This window comes from Leuresthes tenuis, unplaced genomic scaffold (genome assembly GCF_036924035.1).
Source record: "Leuresthes tenuis unplaced genomic scaffold, fLeuTen1.0.hap1 SCAF_7, whole genome shotgun sequence".
Classification (NCBI taxonomy): domain Eukaryota; kingdom Metazoa; phylum Chordata; class Actinopteri; order Atheriniformes; family Atherinopsidae; genus Leuresthes; species Leuresthes tenuis.
The window spans coordinates 16,478,500-16,504,456 of NW_027325361.1; the positions used below are offsets into that span (position 1 = coordinate 16,478,500).

The 25,957-nt window shown below is 42.5% G+C and overlaps 1 protein-coding gene across 1 annotated transcript in view; it reads left to right on the plus strand.

Annotated features, from left to right (window-relative positions):
• faf1 (Fas (TNFRSF6) associated factor 1) overlaps positions 1 to 19,257 on the plus strand; it is a 55,312-nt gene extending 36,055 nt beyond the window's left edge. Inside the window, exons 14-19 of the mRNA XM_072389558.1 lie at positions 3,204 to 3,340; positions 3,437 to 3,525; positions 7,816 to 7,896; positions 8,413 to 8,490; positions 11,687 to 11,902; positions 18,683 to 19,257. Coding sequence (XP_072245659.1) covers positions 3,204 to 3,340; positions 3,437 to 3,525; positions 7,816 to 7,896; positions 8,413 to 8,490; positions 11,687 to 11,902; positions 18,683 to 18,766 — 685 coding nt within the window. The 3' untranslated portion in view covers positions 18,767 to 19,257. The remainder of the gene's footprint in view (positions 1 to 3,203; positions 3,341 to 3,436; positions 3,526 to 7,815; positions 7,897 to 8,412; positions 8,491 to 11,686; positions 11,903 to 18,682) is intronic.
• The last annotated feature ends 6,700 nt before the right edge of the window (positions 19,258 to 25,957 follow it).

The window sequence follows — 25,957 nt, forward strand, 5'->3', positions numbered from 1 at the left end:
GTCCTTAATTGCTGGCATTCAGCTCTCACTCCACTGCTCACACCATGTATCTCTGTCTTCTCATTCTCTCCACAGCTTCATTCTCTTTTTGAAGCTTGGAAGTTGCATGCTAACAAAAGGCGTTGTGTTTGCATGGTGAGGCCCCTGATTGGGCAATTTTGACTAAGCTGTCTGAATAGAGGGTCAGTGGGAGATGAAGGACTCCCTTGGAGTCCAAACATCTCTATCTTTCCATTTATCCCAAAAGTCCAAGCGTAGCTGGCGTTCTGTGCGCTGGTAAATGACCGGTCTGTGCAGCACCGGTTTGTTTTTCTGCTGTAGCAACTACCGTTGAGATTTTTCACCAGATAGTGGATTTGAAAAGAGCTTAGTTTTTCTTAAGAGACAGTCAGATCTCATGCTGAAGAAATGGTGATGAAGGTGGACCTGCTGAAGTCCACCTTACTCAAACCTTGGTACACAGGTTAAATGTTTTCTCTGTCATTTGTCTTCATGTTTGTGCTACATCTCTTCTCTCTCTCATCTCCTTCCCGGTCTTTCTTTCTTTCTCTGCAGTTTATTTCCCTGTCTTAGCTTTCTCGCTCTGGCCCTAAGTACCAGAGTTAAGCCTGCCCTCTGGTAGCAGTCATTTAAGAAAGACTCGCACCCTGACCTCACCTCTCCATTATTTCTTTTAAGGAAATTCCCTCCTTCCTTCATTCCTTACTCTTTTCTCTCCTGTTGGCCTCCTTTGCTTTTTGCCCCAGCTGGGCCTTTTTTTTTTTTTTTTCTCCTTTTTTGGCGCATTAAAAGAGAGGCAACATCTGGAGCTTTTCATCGCACACAGCTAGTCCCAGCTTTGCTGCTAACGCATGCATGCACATGTGCACACTAACTCGCTCACACATAAACTGCGGCGCTGCATTCTCACGCTCTCTGGTTGATCCAGAGTGACTGGTGATTGGCATCAGTCACACAGGCTGTTAGAAAGGTATCCTAATGGTGTGTGTGAGTGTGTGTGAGAGAGAGACAAACCTGCTGATACTGGAATGTGTTATTCTCACAGGCCTGCCCGTTAAATGATTAATTATGCATAAAAGCAGAACTGATTGGATGCCAGTGTAATTGTCACTTGTGGGAAATGAATCTGATATATTGTACAAGCAACATACTGCCATTGCACATAGCAAATATTGACCCTATCAGTAAATAAACACATTGTGACTAGAAGGTTTGTGCTTATTGCGCCTCTTTGAATTTTTCCCACACAGTAGTCCTCTCCTTCACATTGCTAATGAACTAGTTTGTGGTCTCAAAGTATAAACTGGTGTCTTAACTGCTCAAGGCAGTGAACACACCATCGTGCAAAGCTGTTCTTTACACTTGACTTCACACTTGACGTATTCCAACCTGATAGCATAACTGGTTTAGAGGGAGGGCAAAATGTCACTTTCAGATCAAAACATGTCCATGTTCACTCTGAAACAAAGTGTGTATGAGACAGTGAGCTACCAGAGCATCCGGTTCCCATACTGAACCCGTACAGGTGGCAGGCAAAAATATTCCCTGCAGTGTTACTGTACAAGCCTGATTCATCAGCTGCTCATCGGAGCAAATGTCAGGTCTTACCAGTCAACTCGCATCTTAATGCGCCACTTCGATGTGAAGCAATGCAAGCTGACAGTACAGCGAAACATTAACTATTTTAGCTGTCTGGATCTGCCCCCAGAAACGGAGATGCTATGGGTGACAAATTAGAAGCTGTCAGTCACATTAGCCGTTGAAGCAGAGCCTTAAATACACTAGTTGTAAGCAGGTGTTTCTTCCACATTTAGTTGCCCCTACACGTTTTCAAAGCCAGTGGGTTTGGTATAGACTAAATTACATTCTTGACCATGTTATATTATGCTTGGATGAGACCGCTGAACTGCTCCTCTAACTTGCCGGAGTGACTTGACTTCTTCCTGCATCCAGTGTTGTGTCCTTACTTGTTCTTTAGGTGAATTTAGTGCTTCTTGCCCTGATAGCAGCCTCGGCCTCATTCTGAGTCACAGCTGAACCAGGCTGCGTTTCAGAACTGCGCAGTTTTTCTGTTGCTGTGATGATTTTCACCGGATGAACTGACTTTCTTAGTTTTGAGGTGGAAATCAAAGCAGGCTGGCATGGCTTGATGCGAGATTTAAGATTAGGTTACCCTTCGAGTTAGTTTCCTTTGTTCTCTGGCCTTTCATTACGGGTTAGAGTTTCCCTGTGGACTATTGTTATGGTCTCCCTGGGTCGAGGGCTGAACGGGGACAAATGTCAGATCAAAATGATCTATAAGATTAAGGGTACCCAACCTTTTTCATTGCAAGTTGAGGGTCAGTCAGAGTTCATCAATTGGAAAAGTTTTGTCTGAATCATAATCCAAACTCATTTTCCCACTGAACTTTCACTGTAACATTTCCATTAGTTTGTGCTGTGATTATTGCTACAGCAGCGAGCTCGGTCACTCGCTTTCACCGCTCGAAAGTTCTGCAAGTACCTCCCATAGTACCTACCTTTTTTTTTTTCTTTTTAAATGAGTTACACCCCCTCTCAGGCAGCTTCGCTTCTATCCATCTTCTTTCTCTGACCCAGTGTCCCTGCAACCACTCCATTACTTCTCTATTTTACCACCCTGTTATTAAAGTAGATCTTATTAAAAGGCATGAGAAAAAGCTAATCTATATTTGCATTCAGTCTATAGCAATTCATTAATATTATGACATTTACAGGGAGCTTGAGGGGGCCCAGGCTGCCTGCTACCCTTTTCCCTCTCTGAAATGTTAATTTAAAAAGTTCTGTCTTTGTAATGGAATAAGAAATCCTCTCTTGCCCTATCAATTCGGAGCGTCTGGTGAGGAATACTAATTCATCTATGGTTCCAATTGAGATAGCATGTCACTCTGATGGAATACGAAAATGCAGAATTGGTTTTAAAGTCCTTAATGCCATGAGTTGTGTGTATTTCTCTTCTTGGCTGCATTCTGAAAAAGAAAAGGGGGGAAAAAAAAGTGGGATATTTCCATTTGTTGTGAAAATGTGTGTATATATTTGTGTATAGTACATGCTCATATGTGTATGTTACGTGTCTGTATTATGGGTTATGTATCGATTTGAATGATACATTATGAAAAGCAGCTGGTGTGTTAAATGGGAGATGGGAGGCTAAAGTGAACCGGGTCAATTTCTTTGTCTTCCAGACTACTCACCATGTGTACGAGGCACTTTGGCAGTGTGGTTACGCAGACTATACGGACATACAAGACAGACCAGTTCCCCCTGCTCCTTATAGTTATGGGCAAACGCACATCCAATGAAGTTCTAAATGTTATTCAAGGTAACTGCTACTTTTATTAATGTTCCGGGTAACTATTTTGATTTCATTTGCGTAGATATTTATTTATTTTCCTTCCATCCCTCCTCCTTTCTCTAGGCAATACGACAGTGGATGAGCTGATGATGAGGTTAATGGGAGCAATGGAGATCTTCACAGCACAACAGTTAGAGGACATCAAAGATGAGGTACAGTTTGAGTGGAATCAGGAAGCTCGCGAATGCAGGAAACGAAAACGCCAAACTCTGATTTTATTTAGAGTATGCTTTAGATCATTTGTTTTAATCTTCAGTGACCAGGATAGTGATTATGACTTATTTTCATTTAATATGGTTGGAAACAAAACAGGAAGTGATACTCGACCTCCTCCTTTGATGTAAGTAGCTTCGACAGTTATTCGTCTGTTCAAAAATGGCTTATTGGATTTACGTTTTTGGACTTTGTTTAAAGTAGCTGCTGTGGCACGAGGACAGAAATAAACTTTTGCATCTTTTGTCCCATGCAAGAACTCAGTGAAACTGAATTTATTTAGCCTGTAAGCGTGTAGTAATATACCAAATATATGGAATATGTTCTTAATATTGAAACAAACATGTTAAAATGCACATCATCTCACTATTTGATCTAAGTAAACTAAATTGTGATATTATTTCTATTTGAAATGTATCATTAAAACAAATCAGAGGTCATTGTTGGTGTGGGCAACATTTAATGTTGTGCAGTGACCACTCAGACTTCTCTCCCATTCACTCCAGTTTGTAGAAAAAAAACGGCACAGTTATGTGTTTACAGGGTCAGTGTTTTGCTCCGATAGAAATGAAACGCCTGGAAGACTGGTGCTTTCCTTTGATGTCGTAGACGGGGAATCTGGGACCTTGTGACAGAGAGGCTTTGTCACTGTCAAGAAGCTCGATAGCCATCTGAAATGTATCCTCAGTGACACCAAATAAGAAAACACTTTTTCTGATTGTGGGTTTTCAATCAGTTTTTTGTTCCAGTAAACCTACGAGGATTTCTTGTTTACTTGATTTTAATAGTTCCATATTGAACGTTACAGTCTATACTAACAAGAATATTAAGAAATGGACGTTCGATTAGTTAAGATATGTGATTATTGATAAGATTTCACTTTTCCCTCCTGTAAAAACATGCTCAGTGTTTTGGTTTTGGTTGCTTTAATGTGTCCTACCTGCACAGGGTTACTACAGGGTTACTACTTTGCTGTGTCTCTTTTTCATCTAATGTATCTATAGATGACAGATGACACTTGGAATTAGATGCTAATAGTTAAAGAGCTAAAAACTTCCTAACAATGCATTTGTGAGAGTCATAACATTTCTCTTATAGGAGTGTTGGGCAAGGTTTGCATCTTTTGTCTCACACACACACACACACACACACACCCTGAGGGTAAAACTTGTCATTCTTTCTGTGTTTTGGTTTAACTTACGGGCCTCCGTGGATTTCTCACTCTGAGTGGCTCTTTAAATAATCACTAATGACAGGATATAAAAGCTTTTATACAGAATATATACTTAAGTGTTTTGTGGGCTCATATTGGGTATCTTTAGAATTGTTCAGTATGAGTAGCATTGCAAAAAGCTGAGTAATACATGACATTATAGATATGAGTGGTTTTTTTACTCGTGACCTGCTGAAAATTGAACACAAGTTACATCAAATCAGCGCTTGACATGTTTGATACTCCTTTAAAACATGCTGCTGTGTGTGCACTTTTTTTTTTTTTTTTTGCCACCAGCAAATTTTGACAACCAGCCTTATTAACTCTGCTGTTGTAATGATTCTTTTTTTGGGGGCTCGTAAATCATTGATTTGCTAATTCACGAGACACTGCAACCACTGACTTTGCATTCATCAAAAAATGAAGAAATGAGCTCACGGCAGAGCTCCTCCGTGTAGATATCAAAGTGCAGAGAAAACGTCTGTAAATCCCAAATAACTCGCAAAGTGTTCTTACTCATTATGATTGCCATTAATCTCAGGACTTTAGCTTCTCCACTAAATGACAGCACCTGTCACATCCCCCAGGTGAACTCCACCTTGATTAGCTTCTGGGTACTAGTGAACTTCTTTCTATCCTCAGCTGTTTTTTTTTCTGTCGAATATCAGCTCTTCTCCTTTTTTCACCTTGCCTCTCTCAGGCGAACTCAGACACGAGCACAGACAAGAGCCCACCAAACCCAGACATTCCTTTTTGACAGCGACTTTTGTTTCTGTCTGGAACTGGAGCAGCTGGACAGCCACATTGTGACTTCAGCCAACCTTACTGACACACCAGTCATTCATCGGGTTGTCTGTGTTTTAGCTTAGTAATTACTAATCAAGTGACTACCCGCTAAAGGTTTTCTGGTCTGCATCTGTGAGCACAGTTTTGGGTTTTTTTGGGGGTTTTTTCAGGCTACTTTCAGGTCATCTCGCATGCGTTTCATGTAAAGGGTGAGAACGAACCAATGTGCAATAGTTGGGATGAGATAACTGCTGCATGTAAAAGAAAAAGATTGGAGTTTTAAGAGGCATTTGTTTCATAAATGGCAACCAAATATACTGTCCATGTCCCATTATCAGGGCAGTTTGCCAGGTCAAAAAGTTCACAATCAGATTTAAATCTTTAATTCATTGATGGTGAAAATCTTGATGGTGCTATTAAATGTAGATCACCTTGTTCTGAAGAAATTCTTTTGATTTTTGTTTATCACAGCGGTCAAACAAACACACCGACACACCTTCAGTACTCCTCAAGAAGTCCTGCCACCCAAATTCTAAACGATTTTTCACAAAACGCTCTCAAACGATCTAAAATGCCATCAAACTAACACCAAGCCCACAAACCAAAACAGTTTTCCAGCATTTCTGCTCACTGGGTTTATCTCCGTCTCCGCGACGCTCCTTTTTTTTTTTTTTTGCCGACCTCCACGACCTGGATCAGGTGTATAGGTTTCATCTGGATATTGCTGACCAGAATAGCGGCTTTCATGAGTTCACCTGAGAGAACAGTGAGGACGGGGTTAGCTCGCTCTGTCACTGCTGACATGTCCGGTTGGTTCTCTGCTGCTGATTCCAAGTAATCTGCTGTAAAAAGAAAAAAAAAAAAGAAACATAATGGAGAGCAGTGTTTTGGAAACCCTTTACGTAGCATGCACTGAGACTTATAGGGATGTCCTGTTTTAAAGTAGGAGGTGATGCAGTCCCAACTGTGTTTGAAATGTGTTGCTGAACGAAAAAAATAAATTGCAAATGAGCATATATTTTTTCCAGAAAAAGCAGTCAAATTTCTTTTCTTTTTTTTTTCAAAATGTCATATGTAGAGTTTGGAAAGCGTACAAATCATTGTATTCTTTTTTTCATTTATTTGCATCTTACACACGGCGTCTCAGCGTTTTTTGGAAACGGGGCTTTAGCTCTGAGCCCACTCGGTCCTAAAAATTAAACGGCAAATTAAAAAGAGCCATTTTCACTCCTCTTTCTTATTTGTTAGCAAACATTAAATATGTGACAGATTGATTTTTTTTCCCCAACACTAAGTGTATCATCAACTCTATAAGACGGCACGCATCGTGCCAACTTGAACAGTAGCCACGAGTTAGTTGTGGAAAATCTGTTTCTTTTTTTCCTCCAAAGTTAAGGCTCTTAAAATCACATGATGTTTGTGCAGATACGTGCCAGATAAAGAATATCGCTTCATGTTTATTCACATGAGACTATTCATTGCATTTGAAAACATTTAACAATGGCTGTAGTGAGTATCATACATGAATTGCTCTATGACTTGTTTGCATGACTCTGGGTCAGTCCATTGATAGTAGGTACTTTTGATGCTTTTGTCCCTTTCGGCCATTCTTTTACAGTTTCCTTTCAGTATTCCTCTATTATGTCAGCCAAAAGCACAAATGTATCTTTGCATTTTCCGTTTCAATACAACAATACACACTGTCCTTTTGCTTAGCAAACGCCTAGTTGCACAGTAGCCCTCTGATCATCACAATAAGCGTACTTTGCCGTATCCGGGCTAACACACAGCATGGGCCTTCAGAAAATACAAAACTAATGGCTGTGCAATGTTAATACAATGGACACTCGTATTTAGACCCAGTCTTTATAAAACACTTTGTAGCCACAGCAGGTAGAAAGAGAAAGGCCGCCTGTCCCCTTCCCTCTGTACAAACAGGAAGAGAGAGGCAGAATGAATGAAAGAGAAAGGGAGGGTGAAACCGAGATGAGGAAACATAAAAGGGGCTTCGGCTCTGGTAAATGACAGTCTGGTCACAATGAATTCCCCTCTAGTGCTACTCTTTCATACCTGATGTTTGTATGCAACCACACTTGACATGCTGCATTTTCTTTTGCTGGGTTCTTCCTGGCTTCTATAACCGGCACCTTAGCTGAGAGGTTTTGTTGGTGTGTAGCTTTTATTGTGGTATTTGTTTAATGGGCCCAACTTTCTTTCTCCCTCCACCCAGGACGAGCGCGAGGCAAGAGAGATGGTGAAGAGAGAACAGGATGAAGCCTATCGTTTGTCTTTAGAGGCTGATCGTAAGAAGGTACTTTAAGAATAAAGCGTGTTGCCTTTATTTGTCTGTGGTTCACAGTTATTTCCATACTGTTTAGAGTAACTCTGCTCTTGTTGTCATTGATACTGTGGTCACTTAGTATTGGTATACTAGACATTGCAGGTACAAAGTATCATAGCTTTAAGTTCAACAAAGGCTTAAACTAAGCAGTATTCAAGCAGCGATTGAGTATGTTTTATGTTTGATATGCAAACCTCACAGTTCTTTAAGGGTTTCCATGGAGAGGCAGACTGAATCACACGCTTGATGTTGATTTTGCAGTAGACGACATTGTACTCGTTGTCGTAATTTGATTTGTGTGAACTAGATTAAGAGCTTGTGCCCAGAAAACAGATTGTTTGGATCGCTTAATGAGGCATCATTATTAATGCATCAAGGCGATGTGACACAGTGTTTCGAAACGGGGGCAGCAGTTGCCGCTGCACAGCGTCAGGTGTTTTTGTTTTTGTTGACCCATCTCACATAATGAATTTCCTTCCACCTCAGAGAGAAGCCCAAGAGAGAGAAGAGGCAGAACAGGTACGCCTGCAACAGATGAGGAAGGAGCAGGAGGAGGAGAAGGAGGTGAGATCGACAGTCAAACCACATCTTCACCTTATTCAAATGACTCAAATTGATAGTCCATCATTATCCACCCAAGACCGAACACTGTTGTGTTTTTCTGAATTTGCTGCCATGTTTTTATCCACCTCGCTGTCACATCACAGTAGTGACTTAATTAGATTGTGGTTTTTGGTGCAACTTGCCAGTCAGTGAAGCCTGTATAGTGTGTGCTCACGGACAAATAACCATTTTAGAAGCATGAAATATCCCAATTACAGCCAGTGCTTGTGAACGTCACCTTCCACACACACAGTCATTGTTCGGTTTAACTGCCTTATACTGGTAAAGCACACAAACTCGTATTCAAACCAAAGTGAACAAAAGACTGCCGCAAGTCATGTAAATGGGCCTTTGCACAAGCATACACACAACTTAAGCAAACACACACACACACACACACACACTCACTTGAAAACTATTATTGTCTGTGAAAACGAGGCAAACACACACATGCATACAGGCAGACACAATGTCACGCATACAGAAAAACAATAATAGTCAGTAAGGATGGCACCAATGTTGTAATACGGTCCAGAGTAATACAGTGTAGTCCTCGCTGATTGTTGTTTACTCAACAGCAGAGAGCCTTTGGGCAGTGAGAGGTATTGGGTGACCCGGCTCACTCAGGCGATTTGTCACTTAAGTTAAACAGATGACAACAAAAGAGCCCCGGCTCCGTCCTTCTTACTTATTTCACCGTCGTCCACCAACCAATCTGTGTTTACACGCACCGACAGTCAACATTATTTCAACTTTTCCTGTGCTCCTGCTTTAATTAATTTTGTTTACCCCAGTTCAGAGGTTTCAATAGAATCTCTTATGCTGTGAATGATTATGAGAACCAACAGGAGCTGCTGGAGCCTGACAGTGGGGACTTACATTCTCCATAGGGTTACAAATAGCTGATTTTTACTTTATCACAGCAGCATCCTCTGCTTTCATGAGTGTAATTGTAGTTCCAATGAGCTGCTTTTTTAAAAATTTATCAGGAACTCTAGTTGTAAATACTCAAGTGATTTTAAAGTAAACCTTCAGGTCTGATCTGCTGAAGAATAAACGTATGACACAAATCACAGAGGTTAATATGTCCGGTGAATGGATTACAAAAATAGTTCAAATGGATCACGATCTGCTTGAATTAAAATTCAGTGTCCAAGTCGAGCTCCTCGCGGGGCAATTAGTTTGGATTGTGGTATTTATTTGCATCGCAGATGCTGCTCCTCAACTCAGAACTTGACAGCAGCAACTGCTTTTAACCAATCCTCCCTTTCATCAGCAGAGCCAGATATCTCCTTTTTTTTTTTTTTTGCATTTACAATTACAATTATTTTCTTATCTTACGCTGGCAGTGTTGTCGCCTTTCTTAAAAAAAAATGGAAAGGACGAACAGCCTTCCATCATGTAATGAGGACTTGGCAATTTAGCTTGTTTACAGTTTTCACTCGAGTCTTATGAGGCGGCACTGTGTGTTAGAGAAACTGCAGACGCAACAAAAACCCCGGTTGCCACCAGAGAGAGGACAATGCGAGTGGGAATGCCTTCTCTGTGATTTAGCACCTTTGTGCAAAGAAAAGGGAGATGAACGTAGGAGCCTTTGAGTTGGGGGTGGGGTTGGAGGGTGTATATGAGCTGACATTATTATTTACCTCCTTCATGGGGTCTTAGCATACAGTTGTGTGGCTGTCAGGTGCTCCTCTTCCCCCTGCTTGTCATCTGTTTGCTTTTTGCGGTTAGCCGAGCGGAGCTGAAGCGGGTGACTGGATGGAAAGATGCTCCTGATTATTTGTGCGGCGCTGCATGGGCGTGAGGCTCGACCAGATGTGTGTCCTGTGGTTTCTTTGGGGACGCTACTTGGAACTTGTGTGGGTGTAGATGCTTGCTTTTGTGGTTGACTCTTTGCATTTGTACATCCACCACCATGCACACTTCTGTGTGTGTTAGTGTTTGTGTGTGTGTGTGAGAGAGAGAGAGTTTGTCCCTAGGGGCCCCTTTAACTCAGTCAGCATCAGCTCGTATACCTGGGGGAGCTGATGGCGGAGCGGCACGCGCCCTACCCTGCCCACCCAACACCAGAAGCTGCTAATGAGCTACTGTTGTACACTCTTATGAAATATAATTGCATTATGGTGTGTAAATAAAGCCGGGGCGTGTTGTCACAGCATATGCTCCCCGGCTGGCCAAACAGGAACAACAAGCAGGGGGAGGAGGAGGTGAGGGGCAGAAACAGAAAGAAGTGGAAGGCCCAAGGGAGCAGCTGAAGCATGTTTTTTTTGGAACTCGGGAGAATTGATTAGCTTTGCCAAGAAAGATGACAGTTGATGTTTGTCTTTGTGCACGATATGCCACCCTCGCTCTGAGATATGTGCAGCATTATCACATTTACAGCTTTTTTTTTTTTTTTAAATAAGCTCTCTCAAACAAGACTTTAAACGGTCTCTCACAGACACTGAAGTATTCAGCTGGATCAGTCTCAGCAGCGTTATCGACAGTAAGGGAGCCTGTTAGAAGACCACACTTGGCTCTCTTTTTTAACATACTGATATGCTACTTGGCAACCTTCTGAGCTACACAAGGCTTCAGGGAACAGGGTGAGACGCAGGACAACTAATTTAATAACATTCTAAGGACATGAAGATTGTTTCATTAATGTGAAGCTACAGTGCTGCAATCAGACTCTGGCAGCGGCTTCATGGCTTGTGTTTCGTCCATGTTCAGATAGTGTTACCTCATCTCTGTGACTGTGTTACTCTTCACTGCTACAAGTTTTCTATAACCACAGACGGGATTTTGAGGACTTTGCAAAAGCCTGCGGGGTTTCATGCGTGTAATGTCCATGTTGTGCTTTCTTATATCAATTTTGAATGTGCGGGAAGCTAAATTAGACCAGTCAGAAAGCCATTTGTACTCAATTTGTTGAGACTTCATTCTCATTTTGTAACTGAGGGTCTTAAGTGGGTGTTGTAAATCTGAAATGGACTTGAATGACACAATACTGCTCATGCTGACATTGCTATTCAGCTGTAGTACTAAAACAAAGGAAACTGTAGCGCCGGCAGCTGGATCCCACAAACACCTGCATGCAAACACGTCTGTTTTCAGTGAGCACTTTGTCCAAAGTGTGGTGTATTGACAGAAATACTGGGTTTTCTTTTTTCAGGCAATCCGCTTGTCATTGGAGCAGGCTTTACCTCCAGAGCCCGAGGAGGAGTCAGGAGAGCAGATCAGCAAACTGAGAATTCGCACACCAAGTGGCGAGTTTTTGGAAAGGCGTTTCCTTGGCAGCTGTAAGCTCCAAGTCCTCTTTGACTTTGTGGCCTCTAAGGGATACCCCTTTGAAGAATTCAAGCTGCTCACCACCTTCCCTCGTAGAAATGTAAGTGGTTAACCTGTTACAGAAAAAAACACATGTACAAAACTGTTTTTGAGCTCAAACATGTACACAGGCTGAGTGTGTGAACAGGCCATTGTGGTGCACAGGCCGTAGTTCACGAGGCGTGTGCTATACTAACTCCAGAGATGCACATTGAATCTATTACATTAGTCTGTCGGGTAAAGATTTCTTTTTTTTTTTTTAGTCAAATTATTCTGCTCCACTGAGCCCATTATGAGAGCTCGACATAAACGTCCAACTTTTGTCCTTGCTGCAGGAGAGTAGCAGCAGGTTATGATGTGTTCTCAGCCAGGGCTAACATCTCTGCTGGAAAGATCCTCAGCTGTAATTGGCTCTTCCGGTTCGACCAGAGCTGAACCTCAGGCGACGACTGTGAACGGAGAGCAGCAGGGATAACAATTAAGATAATCTTTTGTGACCGGTCGACTTTTTTTTTTTCTTGCTTTTTATTCATTTTCCCCTCATCTTAGTTTTGCTGTTTGTGTGCTGCAGTGCTGCTGCATCCCTGCCCTTGTTTACTTGCACCTGTGTTGGAGAAAGTTAAGCCATCTGTTTATCCATCCACCTGCGCGTGTGTGTGTGTGTGTGTGTTATTCAGTGAATATTAATTAGTATCAGTCCACTGTGTCTACAATACCCTCTGTGTTAGGATACAGTTGTCAGCACTAACAGTAGTATTCTCTATGGCTCTTCTGTTGGTGCCTGGCAGCACTCAGCTCGCCAGTCATTAGATGGCTCGGTCGCTGTGCTCTATGGTAGCAAGCTAATAAGCATTGTTTTAACTACCAGTTCAATTAGCCATGCTGCTAGATTTTCATTAATCAAGACAGAAGTGCATGTGGAGAGGTAGTAGTGATTGTATAGAGGTGTGTGTGTGTGTGTGTGTGTGTGTGTAGGCTTGCCCAGGCAGTGTGCCATCGCAGTCTGTAGAGACTGCCAGGGCACAAACACCTCAAAGTAACACACACATTAACGCGTATCTCGCACTCCGTTTCGTCACAATCACACAATTCAACAAACACACAAATATTTTCAAGCAAACACATGCCCTGCTCACAACTTTGTCACTTAAAGGATTCACAGTTGTCTCTTTTTCTAATCAAGAGTAAACGTGTGTTTGAGACTGAGATAAAGATGTGTCTGCGTCGCAGATGAAATTCCAGCAAAAAACAGGATGTGGGGGGGGATTAGCGGGGAGAAAATCAAGAGGAGGAGAGCGACTGCGACTGAGCTAATGAGAAAGAGAACGGAGGAGACAAACGTGTGAACAAAGACGACTTGATCAGAGAAGCAGTCTGAGGAAGAGAAGGATGGAGAAGACAAGTGGGGAAGATATTAAAAAGTAGAGGATGGGAGATAATTCCAGAGAGCAGAGAGGCGAGAGATTTGTGGAAAAAGAGGAGGGAAGCAGCATGGTGGTAGTGCCAGTATGAGGCTGTGAACACAGGCCCTGTCTAATCCGGCAGCTCTGTGTTGTAATTAAATGAGAGAGAGCATAGAAAGCCTCCATCCCGTCCAGACGCTCTCACTGTTGCTCTGCCAGGATCAGAGGATAGAGGATAGACCACTATTGCATTTGTAATACCGCACAACTGTTGAAAGCGCTTCGCCTTTTTCGAGTTTTCTGCAGCTTAGTGCAGTGTCACTCTTTCTATTGCTGTTGCCCTCTTCTTTGGCTTTTGTCGCTTCTCTTCATTCGGCTTCAGCACAAGTTAGTGATGTTACGCAATCCAACTTTAGAAAATTAAGTAAAGCTGGATTTCAGATTTTTGGCCACAACTACAACATTCATCACCAGGTGGGGGGAAAAAAACTATATGCTTGTGAATAAGAGTATCTGGTAACAAACTTATTGAAGGTTCAGATGCGTCTGATTCATGCTTTTCCACCTTCCTGCTGCTTAGCCAATTAATATCTATTAGACTCCATTTTTTGGACTCAGTCTCTTCCTCACCATTTGGTATCTGTGGCTTATCTCCTCAGCACTACAGCAGGCCTTACACTGGCATCATTTGTACCAGGCTTAGCCGTGCTCAGGGAACTAACCCTTTCCCCATTTCCATGACTGTCAGCGAGTTTGAGGAGGAGGAGGAGGGGGACTTTTAGTGTTTCAGTTTTTCAGCTTTTCATTCAAGTATTTCCCCCTTTTTCTTTGATACTTGTTGAACACAAGCCTTTGTATAAAGGCCTGAGGTCTTCTTCCTTCAGCATGTGGTGAATATGTTTAGACTGCTGCCGAAATGATTTACAATAGGCTCTTCCTGCCCAGCCGCTCATAGATACCCAAACAATGTAAAACACGTGTATTAGTTTTCTCTCTGATACTGTACTTCATTTCACCTCCTCTTAATCCTTCTTCCAGCTCTAACGGTGAACGTGCCAGAGGGGTTATTACTCAAAACCCGAGATGCAGGAAAAACAAACAAGGGCACAGAAGAAGCTGTGCTCTGCACTGAAATAGATTTTACATCTGTCATACTGCTGTGTTTTGCTTTTCTTGTCCTGTTATCTGAAAGAGTCGCAGGAAGTTGAGCAGCAGTTTATTTTGAGAGTAGTTTCGTTCCGTCTTGCTTTCCTGGTTTTCTTATGATGTTATCCCCATCGAACACAGACCACAGCTTCATAGATGAGCGTGACACTCTTCGTGTGCGAACACAGAGAGGCACAGTATGACGCTCGTGTGACCCGGATTAAAGCCAAAGTTTGATTCTGCGAGGTGTTACGTCACTGAGGTGCTTTCTGATTCTACAGCTGTTACTCATCTGCTGAGGGAGCAACGTTTTTAGCAGTTTAGAGACCAATTTATTAAGATTCTTTTTCACAACTATTAAAGAGTCGTCCGATTGGTCCCAAAAAGAGTTCTGCAGCACAATAGGAACTGAACTAGCAACCGGAGTCGTAAACTAACCAACTTCAGCCACAACAAGGACCTGGAGTCCTGCAACAGATGGCGTGACCCCCACAGAGCTGTGATGTCATGGCGTCGGTCTGGGATTACATGACGAGGCGGAGGACTATGAGACGTCCTAAATGCTAAAGTGTGGCGAGTTCTCTGAGATGGTTGGAACAACCAGCCAGCCAAATACCTGTTACCAAATACCTGAAAAACTGGAGGTGTTTTAAAGACAAAGCCTGGTCACATCTGTTATGTTGGTTCTCTTTAGTTTTTTTTTCGGTTTGCTGGATGTTGTTTGAGGTTAATTAAAAACTGTTGGTAGCAGAAGTAGTTTTTTTTTTTTTTTTTTTAGTCTGCAACGTCATCAGGTGTGATGTGGAAACTTGACACCCCCAGGTTTAAACTCAGCTTTTTATGCTAAAGACTCCCCTTAGACCCGTTTAAGACTTTTTAAATGATCCGTCGTAAATCAGGCACGCCTCACCTTCAGTTCTCTCCTGTTCTTCCTTTCAGCTTTCCCTCCTTCTGCCTCCGTTTTCCCTCCTCTTTCCTTCCTCTCTTGCCTTACTTCTTTTTTTTTGGTTTGTTTTGCTCAACCAGTGCTCTGCAGGCTTTCTGTCTTTTTGTTTGAGTCCTTTCCAGTTAAAACTTCCCCGTTTTCTCTTTAAAACACTTAAAATATCCAGTTATCATATTTTTTAAGCACAAACGGGTCCGTCTCTGCCTCCCCTTCACATGCTTTCTCTTTTTTTCTCTACTCCCCGTTCCCCATTTTTCTTTTTTCCTTCACCCCCCCCCTCGTCCAGGCTGTGCAGTGTATTTCTCCCTTTGAAGTGCCGAACTCTTTTCTGTTCTTTTCTGTTCACGCCCCAGCACTACATGCTGTCAACGCTCCTGGCAGCAGATAATGATCTCCCACTGCTTTTGTAATTGGCCAAATAAACACTTGACAACACTAGTTTAAAACAGACAAGTTATTTGGTTTTAATTAACATAGCAGGGCCTGTAATGGCTTCATTAAAAATGCGTTATTTCAGCTGCACGTTTGATTATGTTGGAAACGGACATCTTGAGGGCCTGTGTTTATTTTCCCTTTCTTTTCTTTCACGGCTGAGCGTTGCTTAGTGTCGCCTCCTCTGTTATCAGTGTGTTTTATTCATTTGAATCAAGTGACTCACAATCGAGGTGTTTATTTTAAACTTCACATTAATTGCTAATTATGCGGTTTTAACTGTGTTGAAATCTGCTGATTTGGGACAAACACGCAGGGTGGATTTTAGCAGAATATTTTGTCGTGAGGGAAGATAAGATATCAGAGATTAGCGAAAACAACCATCTGTCTTTTTGTTTGCGTGGAGTTTTAAACATTTTGCCTGTAATGGGTTTGTCAGGCGAAGAGCCACAGTTATAATACGTTCTCTACAAGGCTGACTTCAGGTAGATGGAGTTTAATTCAGTTCTTATTCTTTTCCTTTGTGGGATTATTTTTTTTTCTCCAGTTGTTTGTTACAGCCAGATGTTATTTTTCTAACTATTCTTTTCTTGGGGAAAAGTCTTCCGAACGTAATTTAATCTTTTAAACAATGAACTTATTCTGATCATATGTTTGCTTGCCTTTACAGGAAATGTGTTGACCCAAGGTTAAAAGCAAGCTGCAGAACAGAGCTGGGCTGTGTCTGCTTCATGTATGGATGCATGTATGCATGCATGGCTGTGTAGGCAGAGGAGGAGAGGATATGGCTTAGGCAGAGCAGAGGAAAAACAACAGCTTTGTTTGTTGACAGATGCCTCCACGCTTATGGTCTGTTAATTGGATAACAATGTAAACAATCACCGATGGTGCCCGTCTCCTGTGTCAGTGTGGCATCTTGTTTCCCTGCTTTCTTTTTCAGAGTCAGATGCTGCTCTCTCCCTGGTGCGCCTACGAGCACAAACCCCTCATCCCGATTTTTCCTCTGAAAACCCACAACTGCGCACACACTCGCATTCGGTCCACAGACACACGTCTGCACACACACCTGCTCCACCCCAAAGCCTCATTTACTCCTACCTGATGCTGTGGTGTCATGACAGCCTGTCGGGTTCATTAGCATGGCAGCCATTGGTGACGCGCTGCTCCTGAGGTGGGAAAAAGGAACAGAGCGGCCCCGTTGGTCGCTTCTCCCCACTGTTGGGAAGGAATATGTTTGCAGCAACTACACACACACACACACATACACCCTCAACACACACGCTCTGTTCATGGCATCTCACCCCCAACTGTGCTGTCAGGCGGTTGACTAGGTGAGGGGTATGGGGATGATGTGGCAGCCCCTCCCTGCTTGCACCAAGCTCCATGGGACCCTGCTGAGAAGTCAAGAGTCTAAATGACACATTGAAATGAGGGCAAGGAGATGTAAAAACGTCAGAGTCAAAGATCCCATTTTGCACATGGTGTGACATCTCCAAACACCTCTGGGAGATAGAAAGGTTATCTGGTGCTGATATCCTCACCTTCCCATAATTCACTTGCCCTCTTTCCAGCAAGTTGGAACTATGAGGAACTTCTTTAATTCTTTTAAAATGAAATACACAAATAGATGAAACTTGAAAATGATTTAAATCAGAGGCTGTCTTTGTGAGAATAACGACATTTAGAGATGACTCATTAGAATGGTCAGACGGGTTTTCTTTACCCAGTGGAAGGCGAGCGTTGGTGAAGCCGTGGTTCAGTTCAAGGTCAGAGGTCACAGTTTATTCCCTTCAACACTCTGTGGGAGACTTGGCACTTTGCTTGTTGGAAGGCCGACCTTTACAGCGCTCGGCTTGCCCTCCAACCTTCTACAGCAGGTACAGAGTGGCGGCTAATTATCCCACTGCGAGGTTAGAGGGGGATTCCTAATCAGAGGGGCTGATGCAGCAGTCATCAGATAAGCCCTGGACACATCTCGGTGTCACACCACCTCGCCCATTCAGCCCAGGTGTTAGATTGGCCCGATGTAACACTACCCCTCTAGTGATTAGCTCACATAAGCTAAGAGGCCCACAGGGGTGGTGGGTGTGAGAGAGAGTCAGATTGTCCTGTTTTCAAAAACATAGGTCGTGTTAGCTAACTCAATCAGCTGCGTTGTGGGTGGTACAGCATTATTTCTGTCCCGTCACACAATTGCTATTGTGTAGTTTTCAACACAAGTAAAATGTTTCTGTACTTTTCCACAGCTGAAATTAGTCATTAATAGCCAATAAAAACACAGACTGCTCTTCTCAGTTCCCTCTACTCTGCCTCTCTCACACACACACACACACACACACACACTCTCCTGTCCTGTAACCTTCATTAGTTTGCTCTGGATTGGAGCCTTTGTAGGAAAACAAACTTCACTGTCCTCTTAGGGGAACAGAACTCTTGCTGCTCACATTACTGCTTAAACTTTTTTTCCAAACACGGTGTTAGAATAATACACACGGTTCACACTCTCGTGCAAACACAAACGCACAGTGAATGACTGCAGCACCAAGGCTACACTGTTCCTCAGTCGCAGAGGATTTTCAGTGCCCCAGCTGACTTAAAACCTGAGGAAGTAATCGGGTGGTTGAACTGATCTCAGACGGCTGCTTCTTCCTCGTAATGAGCGGGTCGGTTCGGGATGGTTTTAAATCGATGTGATCGTGGTTTTGCTGAAAATTGTCAATGTTTTGTTACATTTTTATCTTTGTCCGTCTTCTGAAATTTTGTCTTTTTTTGTCTTTGCACATGTAAAATCTTTCCGTTTTGGGCTGAAACGTTTTGCTCTGGTTTTCCAGCAGCTGACAATGAAATGAATCATTTGCTTGTATCAAGCCTTTGCTGGATGACAGTCTAATGTTCACCCCTTTTATCTGCTCAGATCACCCAGTTGGATCCAGGCTCAACTCTGCTGGAGGCCAAGTTGTTTCCTCAGGAGACGCTCTTCCTGGAGGCTAAAGAGTAGGAGCTGGCCCTCTGACAGCTGAGAGGACCCAGTGACTGACTGACTGAACTGGCTGGGCGCACACTAGTCACTGAGCATGGCCCCTTCCCCACAATCTGGGCCTACAGTACACTCACACTCAAACACACAGACACACACACCAATCTCTCAGACATACATACGCACACTGGCATGCACATCCAGTGACACACAAGCGCAAATAAGCTTCTCTGCCGTCGGCCTGGTCGTGGTACACGAATGCCTGGTGTACATGTGTTGCACGGAGGAGCAAAGACAGTATCACAAGCACACAGCCAAACATTGATGTCCCAGTTCCTCTGTCTCTCTCTCTCTCTCTCTCAACTCTTCACACACTTCACAACTTCACGTTTCCAAACGTACGTGTCATGGTTCTCTCTCACAACACCAACACAGAACAATCGCAGCATCGAGAGACTGAGTGGACAAATCTTTGTCACAGGATAAAAAAAATAAATAAATAAAAAGACAAAGACTTCTTCCCCCGTTTCCTCATTTAACACACCAAGGCTGCTTTTTTTTTTCTTTTTTTCTTTTTGTTTTTTTTAGAACGTTGTTTTTGTGTTTGAAATAAAATTTGAAAGAAAAAAAAATGTAAGTAACTTGAAGAAGAGATGCTGTCCTGCGAAAGCTGGACCGCCTCCTGTATTCATCCCTTAACCCTGCCCAAAGTCCACTCTCTGTCCCTCTCTGTCAGTCCGCTGCAGGACTTGGTGTGAAACCTGCAGCCTTTGCAGCCACCCCTGCAGTCTCTGCTCCCTCTGATTTTAACATTCACTGCTCCACAAGCCAGTAGATTGCTCAGTTTTCCTTTTTTTTTTTTCTTTCTCTTGATCCTTTTTAAGTTTGATGCTGTATTAGTTTTAGTTTGATATACATTCTATAAAATATATATGAACATCCTTTTTGTCTCGCCCAGAAATCTGTTTAAAACAACTTGTCACACACATGCACATGTCGTCTTGCTTTTGCCTGTCATTTAAAAACCAAAAATCCTCAAATTCTCTGAAGTTATGCCAAAAGGCATCCAAATCTTCATTTGACAAGTCATTGATTAGAAATGGGGGGAAAAGCGCATAATGTCATATAAAACCTAGGAACCAGGAGCCGGAGATTGTTTTGTAATGTCTTCCCCACATTTCTCTTAACAAATGTTTTAATATCCTCCCTCTCGCACCACCTGGTTAATATCAGCCACACAATTCTGTGCCTCCAGCGAGGAGAGATCACACAGGCTTACGCCTCCATCTGCATCGGGGCTCCTCTGTCGGCTAAAGGCGTCGTTCGTCAACCCCATCAGAGAGCGCACCGTAAACAAAGTTCTTCAGGCAAAATGCGGCTCCCTCGTCAATAATCGCTCACACCTGGGTTGTGATGAGGCTTTGCACGAGGAAAGGTGGGCGCAACGCGCGCTGAAATGCACTCGACTTCCGTTTAACCGGTTCTATTTGACGGTTTTCTCTTCCGTACTGGTGGCACTGTTCAGTGGCAGTGGGATCAAAGTATCAACCAAGGATTAATCTTTTTTTTTTAATTTGTTCTGGGGACCGTGTTTTAAAAAAAAAAAAAAAAAAAGAAAATAGTGCTAATACTTTCACTGCATGTAACAAGAGGCAGAACATTTGAATTCAGTATGAAAAAGTCAAACTTTTGCACTTAATCTGTGACTCTGCACATAATAAGGTTTTATTTAATGATTATTCAACTGTAATTATAGAATCCAGAGATTCTGATCATTTTTCAATGGTCTTCAACTTAATCCTTTGGAGTGAAATTTACTGATCGCTTTGACTGCTCAGTTTCATTCAGTGGTGTTGTAGGAAGATAAAAGCGTTTGAAAGGTCTCAAGCAGAAAGAAATCGCACAAGTGATCCAAATATTCCAGAAACATTTCTCAAGTGTGAGTGTGTTCCTTCGTCAGTTTGCTGCGGCTGTCTCGTTTCTCACGCAAGGAGTGAGTCGACCTAACGCGCTCAGTCAGCCACACTTCCACGGGTTGGACCAGACAGGAGATGTTGCCCAAGGCTGAAGAGAGATTATGAGAAGGAAATGCAGCGCAACAAGTCCTCTCCAGTTATATTTCCCTCTTTGTTTATCAGAAACTGCTACATTTTTGTTCTCGTTTCTCAGTCGGTACAGTCGCAGAAACAAAGTTTTAGCACCCTAAGTAGCACAAATGACTGTTTCCGTTTAAACAAGTGGTGGAAAAAGCTAAGCTTCAACTCTCCCAGGATAGATATCACCCAGGGACTACCACTGCTTGTAAGAAAAATGAATTTTCAACCATTCTTCCTGCAAAAGTGCTCTGAGAGATGCTTTAGCTCTTTTCCAAGTGCTCTTTTTCAGTCCTGTCCACAGAAGTGTGATGTCAGAGGACAAAGAGGATCATTGGAGATTAGGATCTCCAGTTTGCTCGTCTCATGGTTGACCCCCATAGATTTTGAGGTGTATCAAGGATAGCCGTGCTGTTCTGGTTTCAGCTGGAACACAAACCCAGAACTGAGATCTTGGTGCTCTTTTCAGTTCAGCATCCTTTTTCCTCCAAACACCTTTCCCTCACTACAACCAAATCGTAATGTTTTAATCACACCACCAGGCTTGCGTTCATAAAGCAGGTTCCTGCTAAGGCTTTTAGATGCAGCTCATATTTCTATGAGCTGCATCTAAAATGGTATTTTGACCTGTGTTTCTGGCAGTCCTATAAGCAGTTTTCGGGGAAACTGTTCCTGGTCTCAGCTGTAATTTCTTAATTGCGTCACAGAATGAGGAAACAGCAACCTGAAGATGTTTTCCTCTTATGTCGTAGCGTTCTCCTGCTTTGTAGATATAAAGTTTTAAGATTTCAGACGGCTAGACAGCTGCTTGGAAGAGCCCGTGGCTGATTTGTGGGGTAAACGTTGAGCTATTAACAGTTTATAAAACTTGAGAATTTGCATCACCTGCCATTTGAGTAAGACGGAGCCCTGAGAACTAAAAGGTTAAAAGCAAAAATTACACTAATCTGTCTCAGAATTATCAGATGTCCATGGAGATTTTGTCAGCTTTTACTCACCAAATTATTCACTCAAAGATGAGTTTTAATAGACTTGCATGCCGCTGCATTTGGAGGGAGGATGTGACAAAGTCATAATAGAGAATATCTATATTTTACAGGAGGTGTTTCTGTTTTTGTCTAGTTTTGCATGAGTAATAGAAAGTAATTCATCAGGCCTCCATTGGGACCCCTAAATGCTTAGACACAAAGTGCTGTGGTATATCTCTGCATTCAGAATGAATCTGGTATCGATTTTGTTTGCAAAAGTGTAATGTGACAAATTTGAAGCTTTTCTAAGAACTCCCCTCTTGGGGATTTGAAGACGGAGCCCCCTTTCCTCTGGCTTTGGCACGGATGAAGGGAGCCCTATAATCACTATTAGTTTCACAGCTGAGGTGTTCCAGTCTTTGCTGTGGCACCTTGGCGAAACCGCTGCGCATCAGAAACCCAAATACAGCAGTGTAGATCCCCAGTTCTGCCAAACACGACGGTAAAAGTCAGCAAAGAGCCTCTCAAAGTGACCAGTGAGAGTCCTCGCTCCTTTAAGTTCACGACAAATGCTGAACTTTTCTGAAGGTTTAAGGGCAAAAGTTAAATGTCTTTGGATGACATTTGTTAGATATGGGGTGGACATGGATCATTGAGTTTGCTGCAGAGTCGTATGTGTGTGTGTGTGTGTGTGTGTGTTAGCTGCACTGACACATGCGGCTCCGGGCGAGGGTGAGGTCAGAACAGGATGAGGAGCTCAGTAAGCGTGAAGCTAAGTGTGTGTGTATGAAGGAGGCAGACAGGTGCATCTCCACCTCTCTGTCAGAGTGTGTTCCCCATGGAGCAGAGCACATACTGCAGCTCCTCTCAACTGTGAGATTACAGTTTCTATCATGAATGAAATCTGCACAAGCATGTTCATTTTGTGCCACTGCAGCCGATGATGGTGATGGAGTCGGAAATGCCTGTGAGACATAATGATATTCCACTCTCATACCTGACCGAACTTGTCAGGAGTTATTTCTGTTCTGTTTTTTGTTTTTTTTAACTGTTGTGTAACACAAATTTCTGTTGTCAAGATTAAGTAACCTTTTACCGACGAAAGCAAAATTAAGAGTTAAATCTAACAGATTTATACAAAAATGTGGGTAATCTGAACCTCCAGACCCGCTAACACCAGGTAGTAGGCAGGGCTCGTTCCACCTGTTATGTTTCGTTGCAGTTTTGGTCTTATTTCTTTGTTTCAACATCTTTAATGTGAGATCTTTATGTGGCCACATGACGACGTGAACTTGGGTTTATCAAACGATTTTACAGATGAAACTAAAGGATTTGTAGCAAATGATTAATAGGGAAAATACAGGTTAGCTGTTCTGGCATTTTAAACCGTATCAGAGATTAAATTGGCAAATTTGTGTAGTGTCAAGTGTTTTCTGTGCACAGACTTAGGGTGGATGTCTTAATCGGTGCCTGTCTAAGCAGCACCCTTTAAATCGGACACCGACCTGTGTGCTAATGAGCTCATTCTGCAGCCCCCCCCTCCCCTCCTCACCATCACAGATTCAGCGGTGGCAACATCGGGTTGCTGTCTTGATTCTCCGACGACAAAAGAGGAAAGCGTCCATGATGTTTAACCAGCCCCGCCAGGGTCAAGAATGCAGCCCACTGGCGAGGGAACAAAATTCCTGAGTGATCTCTCCTCCCTCCTTTTGAAGTAGGACCCACTGAGATCTCTGAGCACAGTGGCTCCTTGAATCACAGGATCTTCGCCCATATCCCAGACTGGCCTAACCTGGAGGGTCACCCCAAGTTTACTTTCTCAGAGACGCCGGCTCTGCCCAAAGAAACAGAATCTATGCAGCTTAAACTGTTGGGTGGGCACAAAAGGAGGGTCATCTCTGCCTCTCTGTCTCCTTCTCTTCACACTTTTGTTTGTTAGTGACACAATGGACACGGAGAGCCTTTGATTTTTATCTTGAAGACACAAAACACTCCTTCTTTTTTTTTTTTTTTTTTCTTTTTTTTTTGCGGCCTTGTAACAAATCTGATTAGGTTTGGCTTTGAAAATTGCTTTAAACGAATGAAAAGCTTCAACATTTAGGCTTCCATCTTTTTTTAAACTGTGCTCCAACTTGAATGCTGAAGTTTTTGTCCTCCAAACTAAATCCATTTTACTTGTCGCTATTAGGGGAAATTGAGAAAATATACCAGCCTTGTTTGATGAAATAACAATCGGGGGAGAGAAAGCAACAAGTGGGTAAATAAATGCAGACTTAATGATATTTTCCTTTTCTCATTATTTAGGACCTTTTCTTTCCATTCTGTTACTCTGTTTGCCCCACAGAGCCAGTGTCAGTGTGAGCAAAGGCATAGCAACCACATGCAGGGTTATCATCCTAAATTAATAGACTCGGGCCTTTCTCCTTCTCCCTCTTCTTCTTGTGATTTGTAGAGATCAGGATTTTTCGCCAGTACACGTCGGCCTTTGGTCTAGGCAAGATTAGCCCTTATGATTTGGTGTTTATCATCAAATATTGAAATTGTGTAATTTGTTCATTTCTCATGGCTTTAGTCCTGAAAGGTTATAGTTTAAATCGCTATAAGACTTACAGCTCATCTTCCCACCGAATAGACCCCAAACATTAAGTTCCGTTCCTTTACTAATGATCAAATTTCTCCAGAGTTTTAGCTGACCACAGCCCCTGCTGTGCAGACAGTATCACAATAAGGTTGATCTTACGTTTAAGGCATAGCAGGTCAGCAGGGTTCATATGTGATGCCATTATTATTATTATTATTATTATTATTATTATTATTATTATTATTATTATTATTATTATTATTATTATCATTATCGTTATTGTTATTATTATTATTATTATTATTATATTATGTTACTCTTTACTCGATTAAAATCTTCAGGAGGGGCTACCACTGGATCATAACAACAGTTATGGAGGAAAGCTACCACCTGCACTTATTAAAGCGAGATTAAAAAGAAAAAAATACGTAATTTTGTTTTTCATTCTAAAATGTTTTACGAGCAGATTTCAAGTTTCATAATAATAATAATAAAGGTTTGGCTTAATGAAGTGACGCTTTTATTTTTTTTATTTTTTTATTTTATTTTTTTACAGTAAAGTTAATTTATCATCACTGTATCAAAAAAAAAAAGAAGAAGAAAACTAACATGTAAAATGTTTTTGGCAGGTATAATCATAACGTAATGTAGATTTCTGACTTAATAGAAGGCTTGTGTCTTTAGGCTCATTAACCGGTTTAGTGGGGGGGGGGGGGGGGGGGTAGGAGGAAATTAGGTAACACTAAAAATCCCAGCACAGCTCTCGGCTTGTTCTTAGAGCGCAAATAAAGGAATTATTAATTAGGAAGGGGGGATAAAAAACGGTAGCGTCTAATTCATTGGAGCGTTACCTCGCCGCGTTTAAAAAATGTCTCATGGCAGCATCCCTCGGCCTCTGTCGGCCTGTTGCTCCGTTTATTTATAGCAATGTTCCTCACTGGACCCCTCAGATCTGTCTCCTGAACGCGCCACAGAGGCCTTATAAAAACCTGTGGTATTCGGATTATCAGCCGCATGGGATAAAGCAATAAATGGGCCAGTGGGGTCCTGAATGGGTGCAGCGGCGTGAAGGGGCGTAATTACAGCTTCATATTAATTGTGTTTTCGCCCCCTTCTCTCTCTCTCTTTCCTTTTATGGACACGCGCGCGCACGCACACACACACACACACACCCTGGTGACATCCAGGAAGGCCAAGTCTTTGTGCTGAACACTTCAAGTTTCAAAAACAAGGCCAATTGAAGCGGCGCAGCTCAAAGCCGGCACCATTGTAGGCGAACACATTGAGTTTTGATTGGGGACAATGGTGTTTCTCAAATTTCTAGCAAAAAGAAAGCCATACTCCATCTGTGATCTCAATGAGCGCCTATTCATGAGCTTCCTTCTTTTCTGTGCCATTCGTTGGTGGAGAAAAGGAGGCAGATGTGGAGGGATAGAGCAGGGGAGAGTGCATTTTAATTGGCCGCAGTGTGTAGGTCTGTCTCTGTCCTTTCTCTCTCTCTCTCTCTCTCACACACACACTCACACACACATTGGAGTTATATGCCGCTATAGTCCGCGCAGAATGGAGG